The 25,516-nt window shown below is 40.5% G+C and overlaps 1 protein-coding gene across 1 annotated transcript; it reads right to left on the bottom strand.

The window, feature by feature from the left end:
- Positions 1 to 1,201: 1,201 nt before the first annotated feature.
- On the bottom strand, positions 1,202 to 23,869 carry Psmc6 (proteasome 26S subunit, ATPase 6). Its single transcript, XM_052733463.1, has 14 exons — positions 23,736 to 23,869; positions 22,900 to 22,979; positions 22,767 to 22,806; positions 22,110 to 22,162; positions 18,348 to 18,415; positions 17,988 to 18,102; positions 15,699 to 15,786; positions 12,791 to 12,852; positions 12,583 to 12,706; positions 12,140 to 12,201; positions 9,384 to 9,504; positions 9,180 to 9,260; positions 3,734 to 3,805; positions 1,202 to 1,686 (listed from the first exon to the last, which is right to left on the bottom strand). Exons 1-14 carry the CDS (start codon positions 23,860 to 23,862, stop codon positions 1,568 to 1,570), a joined length of 1,212 nt encoding a protein of 403 aa, XP_052589423.1. The 5' UTR covers positions 23,863 to 23,869; the 3' UTR covers positions 1,202 to 1,567.
- Between the last annotated feature and the right edge of the window lie 1,647 nt (positions 23,870 to 25,516).

The raw sequence follows: 25,516 nt of genomic DNA on the forward strand, positions 1-25,516 counted from the left end.
AAGGTGTACACCATCAGGCCCGGCTAGAACTCCTTGACAACCTTGAGTCTCACTGAAGGGAACACTACTTGGCTACAAGGTGTGTAACTAACACTCTTACCACTTTTTATTGTAATTTTAAGAGTACTCTCTAGAGACCTTGGGACTTACTATTATAATTAAAAATCATCCTTTAAAAAAAGTGGAAGGACCATATGGGTACTTAACTTAGACTTCCTCTCATCTTGTCATGTACATGGATGGTCAACATACAGAAGTAGAATTGTTCAATAAAGTAGATGGCCAGTCTGGGTGTTCCATGTTCTCTAGCACTACATAAACTATCATTCAGCTTTAAAAATTAATCAGATGGCAGGTATAGTGATACCTTTAAAGGTAGCACTCGAGAGGCAGAGGCTGGAGAATGTCTGAGTTGAGGCCAGCCTAATCCACATAGTGAATTGTTCCAGGTGAGCCAGGGCTACATGGTAAAACCCTGTCTCAAAAAGAAAGAAAGGGAAAAATTAAGAATTATGTAGTTAGCCAGGTCATTTATAGTCGGTCCTTTGGTATTTATGAAACTGAAGTTTGGATGTCTTTGTTTAAACAATCCTTTAACTATAAATAATCTCAATCTTTAGGCAATGATGGTTTCCTTATATAACTTTGATTGCCACATGAAATTAGAAAGAATTGTGTACAGGTAACAGAACTTCTAAACATTTCTGACATTAACATTGCCTAAAGCAGACACTCTCAGCCTGGTATCCACCCGCAGGTAATTACAGAATCCATTGGTGAGCCTAGGAAATAATACATCTCTGGAAATCATGTATATGCAAAACTATGTATCTATGTAATACAGATGTTTGCTGGCTTCAGACCATAACAGCCTCAAAAGGAAACTATTTTTTCCACATAAACCAAATTAACTGTAAGCAGTACTTCTAATCATAAAAAAGTTAAAATTAACTATCAAAGTCTAACTGCAGTAGGTGAAGAGTAAGTACTTCTTGGAAGATACAAATACATGTATGTACCCCCCCCACACCCACACCGCTAAGATGTATATAAGACGACAATTTTGTGAACTTTGTGAGTACTGTTTTAAGAAAATTCAAAGCCCTATCTTAATTTTCAATTTCATCCAGGCTCTCAAATCATTTACCTACTGAACCAGAAAGACTAGAATAAATGTGCTCTTAGAAAAGACAAGAATATATGTAGGATAACTAAAACAGATTTTATTCCATTTTTTCAGGATGAAGAAAACAAATATAAAATAAGTCATAAGAAATGCTCTCCTGTACTATCTCAAACCATTTGAATGTTGTACAAAATGCTCACAAAGCAAATAGGAAAGCTTCAACATGTCTTTTGTAAATATTGCTGCAGTAAATGCAACATTAACAAACATACAACTTCTGTGTCAATTTTGAAAGAATTACTAAATTACATACTATTATGTTGCTCATACATGTTTATTCACTTTTAATGAGATCACTGCCAATACATACATTATTTTCCTTAACTTTATTTTGACATTAAGCCAGTGTCTGTCATGCAGCCATCAAGACCTGAGAGGAAATCACACAGGCTTGTAGTCCAGTTTGGACTCCAGCTTCTTGGAGTCAGCCACTTTCCTGACTGCTTTCATGAAGTCTTCCTGAACGACAAAGTCATGATCCGCACGAATGGCAAACATACCTGAAGAAAACAAACAAAACCACTGCTGATCCTGTGAATTACAGATGCAGAAGAAAACCAAGCTGGGAACAGTGGCACATGCCTATAATCTCAGCCCTGAGGGGCTGAAACAGGAGGATTGCAAGTCTGAAACAAGCCCAGGCAACATGTCAAGGCCTGCTCTCAAAAGGAAAGGTGAAAGAAAACTAATCTTAACTCTGTGGAGTAAATGTGAAGATGTGTAGATTTACTGCTTCTGAGCCAGTAGTGCTAGTGTATTAAAATTCACTATCTCCAAATAATTTCCATAAGTAGAATAAGCATTATTTTTTAAAAGAAGCAGATAACATAATTATCTGAATAGTTAAATCTGGATTGCCTAGTGTCTGTGTCCAATGGTAATTCTTTTTTTTTCTTTAAAAAGAAAAGATTTATTTATTTATTATGTATACAGTGCTCTATCTGCATGTTAGGCTTTATGCCAGAAGAGGACACCAGATCTCTGAAGTTTCTTAACAGCACATGCAGTGATTCTCCAGAAGAACAAAACCGGTGGGCTAGGGATGTGGAACAGGTTGGGTGTTTGCTTAACATATGCAAGGCCTTGGGTTTGATCTCCAACAATGCAAAACTAAACAACCAACTTCCAATAATTTTGGTAATGATTACCTGTCACTAAGCAAGGCTTAGGGTTGGAGATAACAGATGTCAGTGGAGTATACTGCCTAGACTGCAAAAGGCTGGTTCAACCATTAGCACTACATGTTCTAAACCTATTATAATCCCAGCGCTTGGGAGGGAGAGGCAGGATAAGCACTGTATACCATGTATTTCAAAAAATTAGAACAAAGGATTCTAGGTGTTTTCACCATGAAGAAATGGTTATGTGTTTGAGGAGACAGGTAAATTAAATCTGATCTAAGATTATACAATATATACATGTATAAACATATATGGTTCCCATTAATGTGCAATTTCCATCAATCAGTTAAAACAAAAAAGTTTTTCAATGTGAGAGAAAAAAAATGCACCTATCAAAATCTGATGGCATCAGCCTTTAAACTCACAGTACTGCTTCTGACTCCAGTTTCACCAAAGCCATCCTTGATAAAGCACTCAGATACAGATTTTGGGATAAGATAAATTATCCAAAATAGTGCAAGTCATATGTTAGCTGCTTTATTAACTTTGAAATAGTAACTACAAAAACTACTGAAGACATGTCTTAGATTTGAATATTCTGAATGGAAAGTGAAAACTAATGATTCTGGCTAGGTGGTACTTCAAAGTCACTTGTTACCAAAACTAAAACTAGTATCAAAAAATCCAGAATTGTATTTTAAAACTTCATTTTAAACAAATTGCAGGACCACAAACTTTTAAAGTAAATCTTTCAAATACCCATGGAACTGGTCCACTTTTAATTTAAAAGTTTTTTTTAAGTTAATTTTTAATTTAAAAGTTTTTTTTTTTCCATTTTACATACCAACCACAGTTTTCCACCACCACCACCCCAGCCCCCATCCACTCCTTAGAGAGGTAAGGCCTCCCATGTGGGGAGTCAACAAAGTCTGGCATATCAAGTTGAGGCAGGACCAAGCCCACTACCCCAATCAAGGGTGACAAGGTATCCCTCCATAGGGAATGGGTTCCCAAAAGCCAGGAACTGGTCCATTTTGGTTCCAGCCAGTGTGCCAAACAGTCCTGCAATTCAGTCTTCCCACATCATGCTCGAGGCCAATAGGAAGTGCTTGGGAGATAACAACCCCAAGGGCAGATTTCATCCACTGGGAGAGGAATGCTGGTAAATAAATGTTCCAGGCTCCATCTTTTAGCGACATAATCCTCAAAGGAATTCTGTGGGTTTCCCTAAGGCCCCTATCAAGAAATCAAAATGGACTACTACAGTGGTACTTTCTCCCTTGTGCTGTTCCGATCTGCTTCTTGAAGTCAAGTCTCAAAACCAAAACAAAACACAAAACACTGAAACCCTGACAAGGTGCAGCTCGGCTTTTAGGTAAACTTACAACTCTGTTATCGATGGTAAAAACATGCTTTGTACTCTCACCTGCTTCAGTACAGACATTTCTCAGGTCTGCTCCATTAAAGCCGTCAGAAAGCTTTACAATTGCTTCATAATCTGTTTAGGAAAAAAAAAAGAAGAAGAAATTAACAAGATAATAGTAGTAATAAAGACCCAATCTTGATTTTTGCCACAGAGAAAATGTAAATGGACTAGTTCATTTGAATTTGATTAGCATTACCCTTGCTACTATTTCACAACATTAACAACTAAGACTAAATAAAAACGCTGCAAAGTAAGCCAGAATCAAGGAGACATACTTCTGAATCTTATTTATAATTAATGTATTCTAAGAAAAATTGGCTCAATGGTAGAGTACATGCCTAGCATTTCTAAAGTCAATCACTGCCCACAAAACAAAAAAGTCAAACAATAAAAACCAAATACTAGCCGGGCAGTGGTGGTACGTGCCTTTAGTTCCAGCACTCAGGAGGCAGAGCCAGGTCGATCTCTGTGAGTTGGAGGCCAAAAACTACACAGAGAAACCCTGTCTTGAAAAACCAAAAAAACCAAACCAAACCAAAACAAAACAAATACTTTGGTGGCTGGTGAGAAGGCTCAGCTAGAATCACTTGCTGCCCTTGTAGAGGACCCATTGTTTGGTTCTCAGTACCCAGAGGACCCAGCTGACAACTGTAACTCCTACACACATGTGCACAGACATACACTCTGGCACAGACACATAAAATAAGTATATAAAACAGTAACCATAAATGGAATGTACTTTAGTCATGGAGATCAATTGTAAACTATACTAAAAGCAGACATTATTTTATCAAAACAGAACCTTTAAATGCTAAAGTAAGCATTTATTAGCTTTCTGATTTTCTTTGCTAACTCCAAGTTGTATCAGATCTGGAATAAGAGTAATAGTTAAAAGTGAAGTCTCAGGCCGGGCGGTGGTGGCTCACGCCTTTAATCCCAGCACTCGGGAGGCAGAGCCAGGCGGATCTCTGCGAGTTCGAGCCCAGCCTAGTCTCCAAAGCGAGTTTCAGGAAAGGTGCAAAGCTACACAGAGAAATCCTGTCTCAAAAAAAAACAAACAAAAAAAGTGAAATCTCTATTTCCTCTATTTCCACAAAATAGACATGCGTTGAAGAGCTACAGTTTGTGCTAGTTAGGAGTCTGACAGAGATCAGTGAGGGAAACAACAGAGCACAGGCTACTCGGTATGAACAAATGATGGAACACCTTTGTCAGGCAATACCGACAGAACAATCTCTGTGCAATCTCTGGGTGATTAGCTAGTTAGCACTTAATCATGTTCATGTCACTGTAAGCTTCCTGAGAGCAAGGATTCCCAAGTATATCACAGTATCTAACATCTGGAGAGAGCTCAGTATTTGTAGAAGATACTTAGAATCTGGCATTCTCTGTTTAGATCAACCTCTCCAGTTTAAAATCCTCATAGAAACAAAAAATGAGCAGTAACAGTCAACTATTTGTAGCTATTTGTAACCATTAAGTTGTAAAGGGTTTTTTCTTTGTTTGGAGACAGGGTCTTACTTTGTAGCCCTGGCTAGCCTGAAACTTTCTATGTAGACTCAGCAGACCTCAAATTCTCAAGAGATCTTCCTGCCTCTGCCTCCACAGTGCTGGGATCAAAGCTGGGTGACACTATGCCTAGCTCTAAGAAATTCTCTTGTTTTAGTGGGAATGGTGATTGAACCCAGAACCTCAAGCACTCTAGACAAGCAATTCGCTGCTGTGTTGCCTCCCAGCCCATTCTAGAGGGTTTTAAAAGCTGTCAACCAACTAGACTAGATTCCCCTAGTTATGAAGTCAACAAGCATTTTGTGCAAAAGGACAAACAGTAAGAAATCTGTGCTTTGTGGGCTATCTGTCCTGTCAAAACTACTTCATCTACTGTTGTGGTGGGAAGACAGACATAATGGTATATAAATGGATGGCACAGATGTGCTACAACAAAACTTTTATTACAAAAAGAGCAGGCAAGTAAAATTCAACTCATAAGCCACATTTTGCTCTAGTCCAGCCCCTCATTTACACAGGCACTTAATAATATTTACAAATTTTAAATGTACTTTTATGTGTACAGGTGTTGTGCCTGCATCTCTGTCGGTGCACCAAATGCATGTAGTACCCTCCAAGGGCGGAAGAGGATGTCGGAGCCCTTGGAACTAGAGTTAAAGGCAGTTGTGAGCCACCATGTGGGTGCTGGGAATGGAGTCCAGGTCCTCTGAAAGAGCAGCCAGTGGTCTTAACTGCTGACCATCTCTCTAGCCCACACATGTAACCATCTTATACTTTTCCCTCGGACTCAGATTTGTAACAAGACTTCCCCATCTTCACTCGATGTTTACATTTTCTTTTTCTGAGAAGAGGAAAGCATTCCAAAGAGTCCGTAAAGTCCTAGCCTGACTGAGAGCCTGTCAGCAGCAGCCTGGATTCAATCTGCGCCTCCTCTAGGCTCGGAAGCGAAAGGTACACTCAGACAGACAAAATGCCCTGTCAGTTCCTTTCTTTGTTAATCTTTCCTAGCTGCATTTCAAGTGTGGAAGCTGGGCGGTGGTGGCGCTTGCCTTTAATCCCAGCACTCAGGAGGCAGAGCCAGGCAGATCTCTGTGAGTTGGAGGCCAGCCTGGTCTACAGAGGGAGATCCAGGACAGGCACCAAAACTACACACAGAAACCCAGTCTCAAAAAAAAAAAAAAGAAAAGAAAATGTGGTAAGCCTTTTCATCGTAAAAAAAAAAACCTCTGGGGCTTCGGATGTAGATTGGCTGAAAAAGTTCCCTCCCATCATGCACAAAGCCCAGAGTGTGATCACCAGCATCACATAAACCAGCTGTGTGGACACAGCCTTGGGAAGTAAAGGCCAAGAGGTTCAGCAGTTCAAGGTCATACTCAACCACACAGTACATTCTAAACTAACTACACTACATGAAACCCTGTCTTAGGAAAAAAGGAAGGAAGGAAGGAAGTAGAGAGCTCGACCAAACACTCATCTCTAATTCCTGTCCAGCTACAGCTCTATTTCTTCTGCCTCCTTTGCAGAACTCCGTAAATGAAATCTTGGGATTGGAGAGGTAGCTAAGAGCACAGCACTTACTGCTCTTGCAATGGACCTAAGTTCAGGTTCCCAGCACCCACATGGCAGCTCACAACCAGTCCCAGAGGATCGGATTCCTCCTTCTGATCTCCAAGGGCACCTGGATGCATCAAGTACACATAAACTCAAACAGGCACACATACACAGACAATAGATAAATAGACCCAGTGGCCTCTCCTCATAAGCACAATGAAAAAAGTGTACGAAACTTTTACTGCCACCACTCCCAAATCCCCTGGGACAGGCTACCCGAGCCTGCGTAACCAGACCTTGAGGTCCACTCCCAGAACGCTGCATCTGCTCTACTCCAGCACAGGACATCATAGCTCTCATTCTCCCGCCTCTAATACTTTTGTTTGTTTGATTATGTGTGTCTGTTAGTACGGGTGTGTATGCCAAAGATTATTTATTTTGCTTTATTCGGAGGAAGTTTCTCTGCATAGACCAGGCTGTCCTGGAACTCAGAGATCTGCCTGCCTCTGCTTCCTGAGTGCTAGGATTAAAGGTGTGCACCAGCACTGCCTGGCTTCTTATTCATTTATTATATGTGTCTGTTAGTATGGGTGTACACGCCAAGGATTACATGTGGAGGGCAAAGGCGAACTTGCAGGAATTGGTTCTTTCCTTCCACCATACAGTGCTGGATCAATCACAGGTTGTCGGGCTTGGGGACAAGCTCCTTTACCACTGAGCCACCTCACCAGCCCTCCAAACCTAAACCTTTCTTGCTTCTTTCCATAGTCTGCATCGTACATTGTATAGTTCTGATATCTTACCTCCATAAACTATATCCAGAGTCTCTTTTGTTTACTGATGAAATGACCGACTGAGTCTTGGTCTCATGGAGCTATGCCTGTCTCAGACTCTCTGTAGCTGAGGCTGATTTTGAATTTCTGACCCTCCTGACTCTACTTTCCAAGTGTGGCAACACAGGCCTGTGCCATCATGATTGACTTCCAAGTCTCACTATTCTAAAGGACTTTAACAATATCTTAATAAATCTGGGAGGGAAGCTTTTACCACATCACCACCATTTTTTATCTCTCTTATTGAATAACCTCTAATTTCTTTCTCTGTTGCTCTCCAGTGTGTCCCTAGCAGGCTATCAAAACATTTTTTTGTGAACTGACATATACATACAGGATATGGTATGCCTAAAATTCATTTGCTTTTTAAACATGCAACAGGCAGCTGAAGTTACAGATGAAACAAGCCTGGCCAAGCCAAGAATAATACTGAAAGCAAAAATCGAAATCCAACTTTCAAATTAACTTAAACATGTGCTTGTTGAGAACCAACTAAACTTTGAGGTTGGCATCATAATTTAAAGTCTAAGTTCCTACCTCATGGCCTCCATTGGCACTGCACAGTCCAGTCCCCACCCTCCCTCCCAAGGCTTCTGCTACCATCCCCTGTGCCCTACTCTTCCAGAGCCCTTAGTCTCTTGCTTGCTCCTCGAATGTGCCAGGCACCCCTCTGCGCAGGGGTCTTCCTCCAGTATCTGTATCTAGTTCTCTCATCTTTTCGAGCCATAGCTTAAACATGACCTCCTTGGGGAGCAGAGAGATGGCTTAACAGTTAAGAGTCCTTGTACATACTGCCCTTGTAGAAGAACCAAGTTTGGTTCCAATAACCCTCATCAGGAAGCTCACAACTACCTGTAATTCCAGCTCCAAGGGATCCAACACCCGACACCTATGGTCTTCTGTGGGCTCCTGCTCTCAGGTGTACATGTCGATCCACAGACATGTACATGCAAACACTTTATGTGTATATATATATATATATATATATATATATATATATGGCCCTCTTGGTAAAATCTTCAGTCTGCTAACCTTTCCCCCATTTTAAAATCTCCTGATACTTCCCATCTCCTTCTCCTTGCTTTACTTTTCTCCACACCATTTATCACCATCTAATCTGCAACATCTTTCACTTACTTCATCTGTTTTTTTGTGACAATAATGAAGTTTTTCTCAAGGCCAGAATTTGTTTCATTCACTACCATGCAACTCTTAGCACTTCTAACTCCTAGCACTCACTGTAAGCTCAGCAAAAATCTATTCAATTAGAACCACCATGTTTACTTAATGTAAAATTAGGTTCAAGATGGGTGGGCATGGTGGTGCATGCTTTTAATCCTAGCACTCAGGAGGCAGAGACAGGCAGATGTCTGAGTTCAAGGCCAGCTTGTCTACAGAGCAAGTTTCAGGACAGCCAGGGCTACGCAGAGAAACCCTGTCTTCAAAAAACCATGAACAAGCAAACTGAGGTTCAGCAAACCAAGAGTAGTGTCCCATAGTGCTGTGCTTTATTCACTAGATGTATGCACAAACAAAACACTCGACTTTCTTACCTATTTCACCGTGCTTTGTAATAGGGCCTGCGTGGATTTTCAATATATCTAATCTTGCTTGTTCATTTGGTAAATCGATATCTGAAAATAATAAGAAATTATTTTGTATTCCAGTTGTTGGTTTAATAAGGTAAGAGGAAGGTGGATAAGAAGAAAAAATTGACAAAGACAGAGAGAAACAGAACAGATAAGAAATTAACTCACGTATTTTTCTATCTAATCTTCCTGGACGCAGCAAAGCAGGATCCAGTGTATCTGGTCTGTTTGTAGCCATGATCATTTTAACTCTATGCAGAGTATCAAATCCATCCATTTGATTTAGTAACTAAATAAAAAAATCAAGAGACAGACTTTACCAAACACATTCATGTATGTGTACATACACACAAAATTTAATGAAATAATAAAATTATTAAAAGATAAGTAGCTAACAGACGATGCCTGCTAGTTGATAACATTATCAGTTATATGAATAACACTAATAATTGTGTTGTTCTAAAATACTTCTGGTTTTGGTTCTTGTTTTGAGACAGGGTCTCATGTACCCCAGCCTAGCTTCAAATTTACTATGCAGCTAAGGATGACCTTGAACTTCTGGTTGACCTAAGTCTACCTCCAAGAGCTGGATTACAGCCATGGGCACCTAAATTTGTTTATTTGGAGCTAGGGACCAAACGCAGAGCTTCATGCATGCTAGCCAAGAACTCTACCAACTGCACTATATTCCCAGGACCCCAATTTAAGGTTTCTAAGACTGTATTTTTTTTTTTTTTTTTTTTTTTTTGGTTTTTCGAGACATGGTTTCTCTGTGTAGCTTTGCACCTTTCCTGGAACTCACTTGGTAGTCCAGGCTGGCCTCGAACTCACAGAGATCCGCCTGGCTCTGCCTCCCGAGTGCTGGGATTAAAGGCGTGCGCCACCACCGCCCGGCTCTAAGACTGTATTTTAAGTCTAAAATACTGTATATACAGTCCAAAGTGAATGGGCTGACTGGTCCGTACAAGCTCCAAGCTAGTCAGGCAACACAGAAGATAGCCTGTCTAAACCTGCCACAGCGGAACTCTCATCTTCTGAGTAGATCAATGTATTTGTGAAGCAATTTTCACACCACAACACATTCCAATCGAATGCCCCGTGCTACCTAGTTTCCGTTTGCAGCGAGGGTCTTGCTTTGTGTGCCTTCTTCACTTCACCACCTATCTCCCCAGTATTAAACTAGTCTGCCTCCAGTGTGAAAGATGACGGGGTGGAAAAGAGCCGGAAAGCGGGATCTTCTGGATGTGAAGGGGAACTGCGGTCATGAACTCACACACTACCTGCCCAAGATCAAGCCAATCAATAATTCCACCACCACTGGTGGGCTCCTGAGGAGATGCTGGTAACTCATGGCAGCTGAGAAACACTAGCCAACTCAGTGAGTTATTAAAAAGAGACTACGAAGGTGGGACAGTGTTAGGAGTGTCTGGGAGGGGTGGGAAGGAAGGAGTAAGGGTAGACGTGAAGATACACTGTATGTATGTATGAAGTTGTCAAAGAAGGAAAGATTTTTTTAAAAACTCTATTTTAGTTGCCACAATCTTAGCAATAAAAAGAGTGGTTTTGAGAGCAACCACAAGCATAAATGTATCTTATTTACTACCAACAATCTTAATACATGTTATTCAAACCATCACCAAACTAGCACAAAGCCATATGCTTAAGAAATGATATAATTGTGCATCTGAATAGCTGATCTATTAAAAAACAAACTATAGAATGGTGCAATTTTACCAAGTAGAATTTTGCAGATAACTTTATTTGTTGGATTTTTCAAGACAGGGCTTCTCTGTATAACAGCCCTGACTGTCCTGGAACTTGCTTTGTAAACCAGGCTGGCCTCAAACTCAAGAGATTCTCCTGTCTCTACCTCCTGAGTGCTGGGATTAAAGGTGTGTACCACCGCACCCAGCCCAATAACTTTGCTTTTTAGTATCCATTTTTCTCTTCATTTTCCCTCTTTAACTTTAAAACTGCACATTTGGCGGCGGTGGTGGCGCACGCCTTTAATCCCAGCACTTGGGAGGCAGAGCCAAGCGGATCTCTGTAAGTTCAAGGCCAGCCTGGTCTACAGAGTGAGATCCAGGACAGGCACCAAAACTACACAGAGAAACCCTGTCTCAAAAAACAAACCAACAAAAAAACCCTGCACATTTAGATGGTACCGTATGTTTTAATACATGCGTACATGTATAACACTTAAATCAGGTGAAACATATGTATTTCCTCACTTATCATTTCTTTAAGGTGAAAACATTACTTTTTCTTACTGTTCTGAAATACACACTACTTGATTTTTATAGATACTCCAATACCTAGCAGACAACACAACTGCTTGTTCTCGTCTACTTGATGACCACTATCAACCTTTCCCATCTTTTCCTGTTCTTCAGCAATAGTTACTTCCTTCTTTGGTGTATGTGTGTAGATGTAATGTGTATGGGGGGGGTGGGGATGCGGTCACTTTGGAGGCCACAGTAGAAGGATGTCAGTGTACTGCTCTGCCGCTCTGCCTCTCTGCCTTATTCCCTGGAAACAGAGTCTCTCACTGAACCTGGAGTTACACCGGCAGTAATCGAGTAAGGAGGTCCTGGTAACTCTCCTGTCTCCACCCCTCATTATGCTGGCGTTATAGGTGCACAACTGCCAAGCAGTCTTTTAAATGAGTGCTGGGGATTTTATCTCAGGTCATCATACTTCCAAAGCAATCACTCTTCCCCACTGAGCCATCGTAACAAACAACAGACTAGTAATTTTTCTTATTAGGAATTATGACATATGAATGTGTTCATTCCTGGCAACATTTCAAATTTCATGTTTAACTCTCCATCTAAACTGCTATAAACATTTTCAACTTCAAATACGCAATCTTCACTTTTTCATTAATAAGTTTCTTTACATATATCCTCTTTACCAAATATTACCTCCATTAAAGTTCTCTGAATCTCTCTGTCAGCTGATGTACCCTCAGAAAACCGACGGCCACCTAAAGTAATAAATTTGGAAACACATACACATTACTCTTTTGCTCTGTGCCCATCATTCAATAAAACAGAATGTAATAGTACCCAGGTTAAAAATACTACACAGAAATTAAACCGAATTATACTAGGTGAGAAATGACTTTAGAATATTTCTCGTTTTATTAATGTTCAAGGTTACTTACTAAAACTGGTCTCGCTCTCCAACCTCTGAGAAGTCCTATCCAGGCAGGTAGTACTCTGAGAATGCCCACTCACTGTGCTACCAATTTCGTACAAGTCATAACTACTGGTCAGGCAGGAGGTTCTTTCAGTTTTTAAACAACTTCCTCTAACACTTACAAAAGATAAAATTTAAGATAAAATTTAAAAGGTGTCATTCTTACCAATAGCATCTATTTCATCCATAAAAATGATGCATGGCTGGTGGTCCCTGGCATAATTAAACATTTCTCTAATCAAACGAGCACTTTCACCAATGTATTTGTCTACAATAGAACTAGATACAACCTGATTAAAAGAAAAACAATAATATATAAATTAGACAGTTCAAATACATTTCATTTCAATAATTATAAAAGAATTTCCCCATACCTTTAGGAAGTTGCAGTCTAGCTGGCTAGCAACAGCTCGGGCCAAGAGTGTTTTCCCAGTGCCTAGAAATATCAAATGTAGTTAGGTTAAAAGCGGAACCATTTTTAAAAGCCTTTCAACAACATAGTCTTGGAGATGGAGAGATGGCTCCGTGGTAAAGAATGCTTGCTGCTCTTCCCAAGGCCCAGAGTCCAGTTCCTAGGCCCTCGTTAGACAGCTCATAACTGCCTGCAACTCCAGTTCCAGGAGAACTGGCCTCCATGGGCACTCACCTACACATGGCCTTCACACACACAGATACACAGACACATAAAACAACAACATATCCTACTGGCAGTGAATCTCCTAAAACTGAAGTTAAATCCCAAATAGAATTTCCATTTAAAATTCTAAAGTAATTTACTTGAAATATTAAAACTTTTAATTTTAACTTGAAACATCCCTGATTTTAATTGGGAAATAACTGTAAACATTAAAAGTATGATACTGGTATATTAAATCAAGCTAATTAACACAGCTATTAACCCATATGTTTATTACTTTGTAGTGAAAACAATTAAAGGCTATTCTTTAACCAATCTGGAAATATCTAATACAGCAACGGCTATATTTTTTTGTAATCTGTAAACTCAGTTCATCTCTCTTTCCTCAGCCCCTTTAAAATAAACTCTTCCCTACAATTTCAACTTTCAAAACTCTCCCACCCAAGTGAGATCAAGTGGTATTTGTCTTTCCGGGCCTGCTTGCCTCACTCGGTGTCACTGCAAGACCATCCACGGCGACACAAACGACAGGACTAACTTCTTTCTCAAGACTAAACCATATTCTACTGTGTACATAATCCACATTTTCTTTTTCCTTTCATCAATTGATGGATATTGAGGTTTTCTTATCTTGGCTATTGTAACTAATACTACAATGAACATGGGTGTGCAAATGTCTCTTCAACATACTGATTTCAGCTGCTTTTACACACACATGCCTGCACACACACACACACACACACACACACACACACACACACACACACAAGCAGGATTACTAGGTTATATAGTAGTTTTATTTTTAATTTTCTGAAGAACCCCATACTGTTTTCTAAAATGACTGTATCAGCCGGGCGGTGGTGGCGCACGCCTTTAATCCCAGCACTCGGGAGGCAGAGCCAGGCGGATCTCTGTGAGTTCGAGGCCAGCCTGGACTACCAAGTGAGTTCCAGGAAAGGCGCAAAGCTACACAGAGAAACCCTGTCTCGAAAAACCAAAAAAAAAAAAATGACTGAATCAATTTACATTCCTATCAGTAATGTAAAATTTCTTTTTTCTCCGTATCTTTGCCAACACCCTTATTCATTACATTCATTCACTCATTCACTCCTTTTTTGTTTTGTTTTTTTGTTTTTTTGAGACAGGGTTTCTCTGTGTACCTTTGCACCTTTCCTGGAACTCACTTGGTAGCCCAGGCTGGCCTCGAACTCACAGACATACACCTGGCTCTGCCTCCCAAGTGCTGAGATTAAAGGTGTGTGCCACCGCTGCCCGGCTTCATTCACTCCTTTTTTGATAACAGCCATTCTAACAGGTGTGAGAGAGTATCTCATCTTGTAATTTTAAGCATGATGAATACAGAACTTTAGAAATAAATAAAAAATTATTCTTACAATTATGGGATATGCATACTAAACAAATATTTTTTTAAAAAATTATTTATGCCGGGCAGTGGTGGTGTATACCCTTAATTCCAGCACTCAGGAAGCAGAGACAGGCGGATCTCTGAGTCTGAAGCCAGTTTTGGTCTACGGAGTGAGATCCAGAACAGCCAGGGCTACAGAGAAACCCTGTCTCAAAAAAACCAAAACATAAAGAAAGCAAGCAAGCAAGCAAGCAAACTATGTTAGCCCTATGAAGAGGCCAGTAAGCAGCACTCCTCCATGGCCTCTGTCTGCATCAGCTCCTGCCTTCAGGTTCTTGCTCTGTTTGAGTTCCTGCCCTGACTTCCCTAGGCAATGGACTGTGACCTGAGAGCTGTAAGCTGAAATAAACTCTTTCTTTCCTGAACTGTTTATGGTCATGGTGTTTTATCACAGCAATAGAAACCCTAAGACACACATATTCAAAAATAAATTATTTTTAAAAATTCTAATTTCACTTGATATCTCAAATTTTGTGACTAACAAGTTGTACCACTCATTTCAATCATTCCAGAAAAACTGTAGGCTAAATAATCAATTGCAAGTCTGAATAATCAATATTTAATCACCACAAACTGTCCTTTCAAGTAAAAACTATTTCATGTAAAGCCTCTCACTTAGATGGCACTCAAATAACTAAATGAATGTTTCTCCTAAACACATTATATTTTTCAGCATGCAATCACACAATATACTTTATTTATTTTTCCTATTCCATTACACAAAACACTCCTCAAGGATGAAAATTTAATCAATCCTTTTTACCCTTCTAGGAGCAACACTTCAGAGTGAAACTGCATTTCTGCTGACACTGCAGGTGCATGGCATTCAATAACAGTGACACCAGCAGTGTCGAATGCCAGTGTTGAGCAACCCAATCTACAGTGCCTCTGTACCATCAGATGTCAACACTAGGAAACAGTCAAATAATGTATCAGTCTGTGACAGCAGTTCTGACTTGAAGGCGCCATCAAAGTGTCTTGGAAATATCCATATCCATGAATTGCAGTTTAAGGACTATCGTCTATAGAATTACATGCCTGGGACAAGGCACAGAGGGACTCCAAATGCCTGAGGGACCAGCAGATACACAACCCTTACCTCACTCTCAATCTCAATAGAGTGGAGACTGGAACTGCCTACATTAAATTCCTATCTGACTACTTTTTCATTCCTTCATCTACTCCTTTACTGAAGAGGTAGAGACAATTTGATACCAACCTGGTGGTCCATATAGCAAGCAGCCTTTGGGAGGTATTATTCCCACACGCTGGAATAATTCTGGGTTTGTAAGAGGTAATTCTATTACCTGAAAAAGAAGCTGCATGTTTCTTAAACAGTAAAAATTTTAATATATTTTAAAATATTTAAAGTCTAATACCATGCTATATAATCTACAAGAAAACTACACTTCCCATGCTGTACAAAATGACTTAAATAGTTTTGGTTTTATTTAAGATGGAGATCTCTTAAAATTAAAAAATGGTTGGCTTTAGCAAGCTATATTAGATTATACACAGGTATATACTTTGTAAAAATGTACTAGAAATGCATACTTAAAACCTGTGCATTTATCAGGTTCACATTTTGCCTTAATAAAAAGTATACTATAAAGAAATCAGAGAAGCTGAGCCTGGTGGCCTCCACCTGCAGAAGGCTAATGCAGGAAGACTGCCCATTCAAGTCCTGAGTGGGTGATTTACTGAGACCCTGTCTCAGGAGACAGAGTGAAAAGGAACTAGAGTGCAGCTCAGTGGTGGAGCACCTGCCTGGCACATGGGAAGTCCTAAAATGAATTCCTAGTATTAAAGAAATAATATTAGCCAGGTGGTGGTGGCCCACGCCTTTAATCCCAGCACTCCGTTGGCAGAGGCAGGTGGATCTCTGGAGTTTTGAGGCCAACCTGGTCTATAGTGTGAGTACCAGAACAGCCAGGGATATACAAAAAAAATCCTTTCTCAAAAAAAAAAACAAAAAAAAAAAACAGAATAAATAAATAATAATAATAGTAATAATCAGCAAAGAATAAAAATGTCTTTAATAATTACAGAATACGACACAAAATAGTTATAAACTAAGGAATGTTTTTGATGTCATGAATGGTCACCGAGAGAAAAGATATAAATTTCCTCTGTTGGCACTGTGGCACAGCCTTATACAAACACCAGCTCTGTTTTCTACTCTTCAATTCACATCAAGAAAAATAAAGAGCTGGACAGAGAGTCGGTTGGTAGAGTACTTGCCTAACATGCCCAAGGCCCTGGGGTCTATCAAGGAGGAGGAAGAGAAGGAAGAGAAAGAAGAGGAGAAAGAGGAAGAGGAGGAAGAGGATCTGGTCATCCAATTTATTTATAGTACCAACTACAGGAGATAACGTCTATGTGATAACTATGCCTGTAAAGCATGGTTAGGACAAAGGTGTGAAAAAACCAAAAAAATCTACATCTAAAATATCTGAGGATAAAAAGCATGCGCGTGTGTGTGTGTCCTCACGTATGTACGTGTGCACTTGCACATGATGGGGAGGAGGCGCATGTGCCACACTACACTTGTAGGCATCAGAAGAGAACTTCATGGAGTCAATTCTGCGTTCCTCTTTTATCTGTACCCGAGATCACACTCAGGTTACTAGGCTTGTATGGCAAGCACATTTACTGGCTAGGCTAGCTTAACAGCTCAAGGAGCCTATACCTTAATAACTGTTTCAGAAAGGTTAATGAGCTGAGGTCTAAGAATTATGAACCACTATGAACTATTCATCCAAGAACTACTTCCAACCCTTCTCAGTCATTCCTAAACACTTAGGCTTGCATCAGGAAAAATATATCAGTACAACAATAGAATTTCCTGGATTATGAGACAAGGCAATCCTAATCTGATTCGTCACTTAAAAGCCGGATGGTGCTGGGCAGTGGTGGCGCACGCCTTTAATCCCAGCCCTCGGGAGGCAGAGCCAGGTGGGATCTCTTGAGTACCAGGACAGCCAGGGCTACATAGAGGAAACCAAAAAAAGTTAAAAAAAAAAGGAAAAAGGAAAAAACAGCTTAAAAACTTTAAGTCACTTCTATAGTCAGTATTTTCCTAATGAGCAACAAATAGTTTGAATAAAATAAAAATATTTACAGCAAAGGTAACGACAATTTCCTATTGTGCCGAGATGTTAACATTACTGGCTTTCTGGAAAAACCACACAGCATGTTGACCGACATGCTGACCTAAGCACACTAAAGAAGTGAAAACTACAAATGGTAAGGCCATTAGATTATATCAATCATTCTTCACTCTCCCCTACCTTTTTTTTCCACAAAAGGGATTTTCCTAACACCAAACATCTCCAGAAAAACACATACCAGCTATGTCTACAGCTAGAAATTCACAGCTACTCTAAGTCAGAGTTTCAAATGTAAAATATACAGAAACTAAAAAAAATGATTTTATATCCTGTTTCCCTCTTCAGATATCCTAAAAGCAGTAGTGCAGTAGTCTTAGATAAAGAATTACAGCACTTACCTCTCTTAACTCCCGAATCTGTTCTGATAGCCCTCCGATCTCAGAATAAGAAACATTTCCAGGATCCTCATGAGACATGTTGTAAACCAAAGGATCCACCTCTCTTGGCAAATACCTAAAATGGAAAGAAAAAAAAAATCAGGTACTTTTCTTTCAAAAGATTTATTTTCTCTCAGCTTACACAGTAAGTATAAACAATTTACTTATGCAAGCACCTATAAGTACCTTAAAGACATTTAACTTAATAAGAAGTAAATGGTAAGAAGTAGTAAAATCTCTGATGACTCTACAAGTCATGTGTTTTCAGAAAACCTTCCCTTTGAAAATGAAAGGCAAATTAAACAATAATAAGAAACTCACCTCATTATGGTTAGTGTAGTCATATCCAAAGCAACTCTCGTTCCTGGCTTCAGTTTACTTTTATCAAGCTGGTTTTATAAAACAAAAAAATTTTACACCAACATTTAAAAAAGGAAACATTACTCAACATTTAGTCACTGACTGAATTAATTAAAAGTGTCTAGTTCTTTATTACTTGTATACATCATCAAAGACACAAACATCATATTATAAACGCCCTGTCAACAGAAGAGCTAATAAAGCAGTAACTCTACAGTTATTTCTATGTGATCCTCATAAGGGTGTCCTCTGTGTACCCTCAGTATGAAGTCAGAGATCACTAATACATAAAACCTGAGTAGAAGATTGTCTTTATAGTCTTGTAAATATTTTTTTTACATTTGTGTGTGTGTGTGTGTGTGTGTGTGTGTGTGTGTGTGTGTGTGTGTGTGTGTGTAAACAACAGTATGCATATACAGTCAGAGGACAATTTGCAGGAATTGGTTCTCTTCTCCTACCATTACCATGGTTCTTGAGATTGAATTCATGTGGTCAGGCTTGGTGGCAAGCGTCTTTATCCATTGAAATGGCCATGTTTTTGAAGAAAGGATGGACTTTGGAATTTTGTTCTCAAGGCTCATTACTCAATATAATTTTGTTCATTATTTTGATTCAAAATCTATAGAAAAAAGTTACTTTGGGAACTGGTACCAGAATATATACAGGAAAACAAAAATCCCTTAGTGAACATTTTTGGGGGAAAAGGGAAATAGTTTGTATCCATTAAATATATTTTGAAAATCTTCTAGAAGGAAACATGTATATGCATAATCATAAAAGATAAGGAAACCATTGTTTTCTCTTAAGAGATTTTCATCAACATACTAAGGAAGGCAAGCCTGTGATGGTGGTGCATGATTTTAATCCCAGGCCTCAGGAGGTAGAGGCAGGAGGATCTCTGAGTTCGAGGTGAGCCTGGTCAACAGAACAAGTTCCAGGACAGCAATGACTACACAGAAAAACCCTGTATCGAAAAACCAAAGCCAAACCAAACCCAACCAAAACAAAACACTAAGAAATGCAAAAACAACAACAACAACAAAAACAAATAAAAACACAAACTACCTTGCCTTTGTATACAACAGACCTTATACTGAGTACATTAGGTTGAATATCAGCACATCTTTGCATGGTAACTTACTGGACATTATATTCAACTGATGCACATTATACTTAAGATGTCACTTGTCAGAAATAAGGTTACTTTCCAATAGTTTCAAAATTGTTTGCCAATACATTTTCAGAATCATAACTTACTTTGTATAAGACTCCACAATGAGCTACAAATTTAGGAGATTGTGCTCTTTAAAACTGAAATGATCCATCCATGCATGATAGTTACTGATAATGTCACTGACTAAATTAATTAAAAGTGTCTAGTTCTGGGCTGGAGAGATGGCTCAGTGGTTAAGAGCACTGGCTGCTCTTCCAGAGGTCCTGAGTTCAATTCCCAGCAACCACATGGTGGCTCACAGCCATCTGTAATGAGATCTGGTGCCCTCTTCTGGCCTGCAGGGATTCATGCAAGCAGAGCACTGTATACATAATAAATTTAAAAAAAAAAAAAAAAAAAGTGTCTAGTTCTTTATTAATGACCAGACCAAGAGTGGGCTCTCATCTCTGGAAAGTTTCTTGGTGCCCAAACTCAGGGGTAGAGCATTTTTAGAGACAAAACCTTAATTACATCAGTGCTGGGGGATGAGGGGGAGGGAGACTAGTGAGGGATTTGGAGTTGCCTAGTAACATCTGCTTCTTTTGCAAGGCCCATCCCATCAGTATCTTCCAGACACTACATAATACATTCAAACCATGGTCAGGGTTGTGGACCGTCGCAGAAGCATCCTCAAAGTGAATGTGGCTGTTAGGGGTGGAAGGCTGAGAAATGACCAGGCAGGAGAGGATGGTGTTACCTTAGTTATTTCAAAATGAAGTGATGGGTAAGGAAATGGCTCAGCTTGTAAGAGAACTGTTTTCAAGAGGGAGGACCCAAGCTGACACCCCCCTCACATCTGTAAAAAGCCAGACATGGCTACTGGTGCCTGTTAGCCCAGTGTTGGTAAGTGGAGATAGGCGGATCCCAAGTTCACTGGCTGGCCAGCCTAGCCAAGACTTCCAGTTCTATATGAGAGTCTGTCTCAATGCAGTAACACGGAGAACGATGTACTGCTCTGGCCTTCCCATAGGTGCATCAAAATCACATGCATACATCTCTGTCTCTCTGTGTCTCTCACACACACACACTCATGACAATGAAGTAAAAACAGGCAAAACATTAAATATAATGGATTAAGCATTAAAAAAACAGTCTTTATAGGAAGCTATTTCAACACAATCAAGAAATAGCTTAGAAATGCCAAATTTTGGCATCTAGAGGGCCTTGAAAGAAATACAAAAGCCCTCCTGATTAGGCTATAACAAAAATACATTTTCATTACTAGGAATTGAACCTCAGGTCTCTCACATGCTTGTCATGTATTCTGCAACTGAGCTACATCCCCAACCCTAGGCCTGTAAAATTTCAAAATGTTTATTTTACGTATATGGGTGCTTTGTCTGCATATACACTGTTAACACGTGCATGCCTGGTGTCTGCAGAGACCAAAAGAGGATGTCAGATCCCTTGGGAATGGAGTTCCAGATGGTTGTGAGCCCCTTTGTAGGTGATTAGAATCAAACCTGGGTTCTTTGGAAGAGCGGTCAGTGCTCTGAACTGCTAAGCTATCTCTCAAGCCCCTAGACTTGTAAAATTTGATTAGAATATTACCCAGTTATATGCTGAAATTCTAAGATTAGATTTACTCTCAATGTTAAATACTATTCTAGACTCTTGCTATAGCAATGTTTTAAAACCTGAAATTGACATAATGGCATATATCTGTTACCCTGGCACTCAGGAGGCTGAGGCACCAGCATTGTTAGTTTAAAGTCAATATGGGCTACATAGCAAGATCCAGTTGCATAAAACAAAACAACAACAAAAACATAAACTCAACATGAAATACTCAGAAAAGCTGGGTGGTGGTGGCACACACCTTTAATCCCAGCACTCGGGAGGCAGAGGCAGGTGGATCTCTGTGAGTTCGAGGCCAGCCTGGTCTCCAAAGTGAGTGCCAGGAAAGGTGCAAAGCTACACTGAGAAACCCTGTCTCGAAAAAAAAACAAAAAAAAAAAAAAAAATACTCAGAAAAAGTCTTCCAGTCAACACTTAAAACACTTCCTAAAGAATAGAATGGTATATAGAGTGCAGATGCTACTGGATCTAAGCTACTTGTTGGCATTTTCTAACGTCTGCAAAATGAAATTCAAAAGTATTTCAACTTGCCTATTCTGGTCTAACTGACCTCCTATAAAATTAACTACTGTAGAGTCTCTAAGTGACATTTTTGAATATTTTAAATGTAAAACACAGGTAACTGATAGCCTAACACTTTTAACCCTCTTCAAGAAAGACATTATATTAAAGCAATTTTTTCTAGTTCTAAAATGATTTGATTTCTAAGTACTCACCTCTGACTTAGACAATGTGAAACGGTAGGGACTAAGAAATTCCAGGAGCAAAATCTATGACTTGGATCCAGGCTTTGCTAATCATTTGCTGTGTCTGAACAAACCACTCTTGGGAGTTACCAGCACAATGCCTAACCAGCCTACCTCAAGAATTAAGTGACTTTCATGAAAGTACTCCTTTCAGTGACAAAGCCTTATGCAAGCAGAAAGTATTACCTGACGTCGACAACCTACAACGTATCTTGGTCCATTTGTTGCTTTAACAATGACTAGAAGAAGAAAGAACAAATTGAAAAACAAATTTAGAAAACAGATATATCTACATCCATGGTGGGCATAGTTTTTTTTTTTCTGACCTCCAAGAAAACTACGTACGAAATCTAGCTTATGGAAAACACCACCTTCCTGCATTGCTGTTGCTAGAATAACAGGCACTTCAGGGCTACCCTGACAGCTCATCACATCAAGGCACTTACAGCCAAGCCCACTGGCCTGACTGAGTCCCAGTTCCTGGGTCCCACTCGGTGAAAGGAGAACACCAACTCCCCCACAAGTTGTCCTCCGATCTCCACAAGTGTGCTGTAGCACATGCACACACACCCTCACACACATTCACAAACAAAGAAATGTAACAAAAATTAAAACAGCTTCCCATGATGGCGCAGGCCTTGAACTCTGGCACTGGGAAAGCAAAGGCAGGCAGACCTCTCTTTGAGTTTAAGGCCACCCTGTTCTACACAGTGAGCTGCATCCAGAGTTACAAAGTGGTATCTGGTCTCAAAAATCAAAATAAGATAGGCATTTCAATAGTTGGGAAGGAACTGGGGCTTTTTGTTTTTGCTTTTTAACTGATTAGTAAGTTAATCCACTTACATTTTTCTTCTGTTAACTGTTTAAGCACTTCACCCACAATCTAAGAAAGAAAAAAAAGTCACATTACCTTTTGCCAACAGCTTAAAAAAAAAAAAAAAAAGCAACTTACTCACTTTCAAACTTTATAACCTACCTGCCCAACACTTTGTAGTGCCTTGAGATCATTTTCAGACTTTTCATACTGCTTGGTAAGTTCTTTTAATTGTTCCCTTACTGAAATAATAAAATGTCAACATTTTAAATTAAACAATAACTGCGTTAAAATGTTTACTTATGTCTCTTCACTTTCATACCCACTGTATCAAACCACAAAACATGTCATCCTGCCACCTTCGGATTTGCTACAAAACTAAAGGATAATCCATAAATCAGACCTTTTACTGCTACACGGGATCACCTGGCTTGCTCTCTGGTTGCCTATACCATAACATAAAGTCAACCAAGGCAAAATTCTTCACCGAATCATATAGGCTGCGGTCTTCTCTCATCTAATTCAACTATGCAGGCTTTTCAAAACGTAAATGCTCAGGGCGAGCAAACCAGACACCTAGCATGAAGCCTAAGGAAAGACGAGAAAGGTTATTACGGCCACTCTTTTAGGCTTCACGACTGGCTTTCTGCTCAGGGAACTTCTTTGACCCAAGCGTCTTCCCGTCCCCGGGTCCGGAGACTCCAATCCTGCTTTCCTTGCACCTGGGCTATGTCTCCAGCCCACTTGACCCTCACTCCTCTAGTCCTCCCCTCCCCTTCCACCTCAGAACTGTGCCTGCTCCCTATGCCACTGGGACTGGGACTGGGCCATTTCCACGGTCGAGGCGGTGCTGCACGGGGCGGGATGACAAAGCGCCTTGTCCCTGGACTCAGGCCTTCCCAAGCCGGGCGCTCTGTTTTCGGGCTCGGCCGAAGCCTCCGCTCTGTCGGAGGTGGAAGTGGATCCAGGCATGAGAGACTTTGGAAAGGTTCACTCACGCTCCTTAAGACGGCCGTCAATCTCCTTGTGCTCTAGCAGCTTCTTGCGGTAGTCCTGAAGCGCCTTATCTCTAGGGTCCGCCATGATGAGAAGCCGTCGCTCATAGGGGATGCCGGGAATGGCCATGGCAGCCCGGGCGGGGGAGGGGGCGGGGCGAGGGCGCAGAGGCGGTCCGGGGGCGGGATCGAGGCTGGCTCCGCCCCTTCCGCTTGGCCCACCTCTCGCTCCCGGCGCACCTAGAGCGGCCCAAAGCCAGGAAAGCGTTGAAGGAGGCCTCCGGCCACACTGTCCCCTACAGGCCAGAGTGGGCAAAGCCGAGCGCTTCTGTGAATGGCCTTGGTATAAAGTCACTGCTTTTTCCTAGAACCGCTGAAGGCTCTGTAATAAACTGAAAATGAAGAGGAAGTGACAAGTGACAACCTTTTTTTTTTTTTTCTGAGACCATGACTTGTAACTCAGGGTGACTTCGCACTCACCCCGTAGCTGAGGACTTGAACTCTGGTCCTCCTGCTTCCTAGTGGGACTACAAGCGTGCCTTGCACAAAAAGTATATGCTGCATGCAAATCGAATCCAGCGTCTCTTGCATGCTAAGCAAGCACTCTTCCAACGAATTACATTCCTAGATACCTCCTTTTTCTTTCCCAAATAATTTATTTTTGTTATGTGTCTGTGTGTCTGTGTGGGTGAATGCCACACGAGTGCGAGTGCCCACAGAGGCCAATAGAGGGCATGGGGTCTCCTCGTACTGGAATTACAAGCAGCTGTGATATTTTAAATTCTTATTTATTTTATTTTATGCATATAAATGTCTTGCCTGCGTGTATGTATGTGCACCATGGTGTGCCTGGTGCCCGAGGAGATCAGAAAAAGCTCCATGATCCCCTGAAACTGGAGTTACAGATGGTTGTGAGCCACTATGTTGGTACTGGGAACCCAACCCAGATCCTCTGCAAATAGCAACAAGTATGCTGCAGTGGTGGCACATGCCTTTCTTTAATCACAGCACCTGGGAGGCAGAGGTAGGCGGAGCTCTGTGAGTTGGAGGCCAGACTGGTTTACAGAGTGAGTTACAGGACACCTAGGGCTGTTATACAGAGAAACCCTGTGACACAGAGAAACTCTGTCTCGAAAAACAAAGCAACAACAAAGAAGAGCAACAAATATGCTTACCCTCTGAGCTACTCTATCTTATAAATTGTTATTCACCAGCTGGAAATATAACATTGGTAGAACACTTGCTTAGCATACAGAAGGCCCTGAGTTTAACCACCCTAAAAGTAAATGAATACACTCTACAAATACAGCCTTTGATATCATCTGCATGTACAGAAGTAGGCAGGTTCCAGTCACTCAATAAAGTAGTGACCTGCTTATGATCTGGTGAAGAGATTAAAAATGATTTAGGTAGGGGTCAGAGAGATGGTTCAGTGGGCAAAGGTGTCTCTCATGGAAGCCTGGTGGCCTGAATTGGATTCATGGAATACACTTAAAGGTGGCATGAGGACTCACATGTACAGATGCATAAACAATGAATCATAAAATTATTTGAATGGAATCAATGCTACAATGGAAATAAAAGTACTATTATGGGATAAGGAGGAGAATGAATTTTGAACACATCTAAGATCAGAAGGTGCCCACCATGCCACTGACTGGGGAACCTTCTGAACTGAGTAAACAGCAAATGCAAGGTCCTGAGGTAAAGAGCTTGGCTCACTTCTAGCAGTGAAAGGAGGGCAGCAGGATTGGAAGAAGGTGGGCTAGAGATGAGGGACACAA

This window comes from Peromyscus californicus, unplaced genomic scaffold, assembly GCF_007827085.1.
Source record: "Peromyscus californicus insignis strain IS unplaced genomic scaffold, ASM782708v3 Scaffold_12__1_contigs__length_115047231, whole genome shotgun sequence".
Taxonomy (NCBI): domain Eukaryota; kingdom Metazoa; phylum Chordata; class Mammalia; order Rodentia; family Cricetidae; genus Peromyscus; species Peromyscus californicus.

Coding starts and splice junctions, on each gene's coding strand:
- Psmc6 (XM_052733463.1), bottom strand. CDS start 23,862: ATGGCCATTCCCGGCATCCCCTATGAGCGACGGCTTCTCATCATGGCG. Junction 18,103..18,347: donor ACTACACTAACCATAATGAG/GTGAGTTTCTTA, acceptor TTTCCATTTTAG/GTATTTGCCAAGAGAGGTGG. Junction 3,806..9,179: donor TACAAAGCACGGTGAAATAG/GTAAGAAAGTCG, acceptor TTTCCTAAACAG/ATTATGAAGCAATTGTAAAG.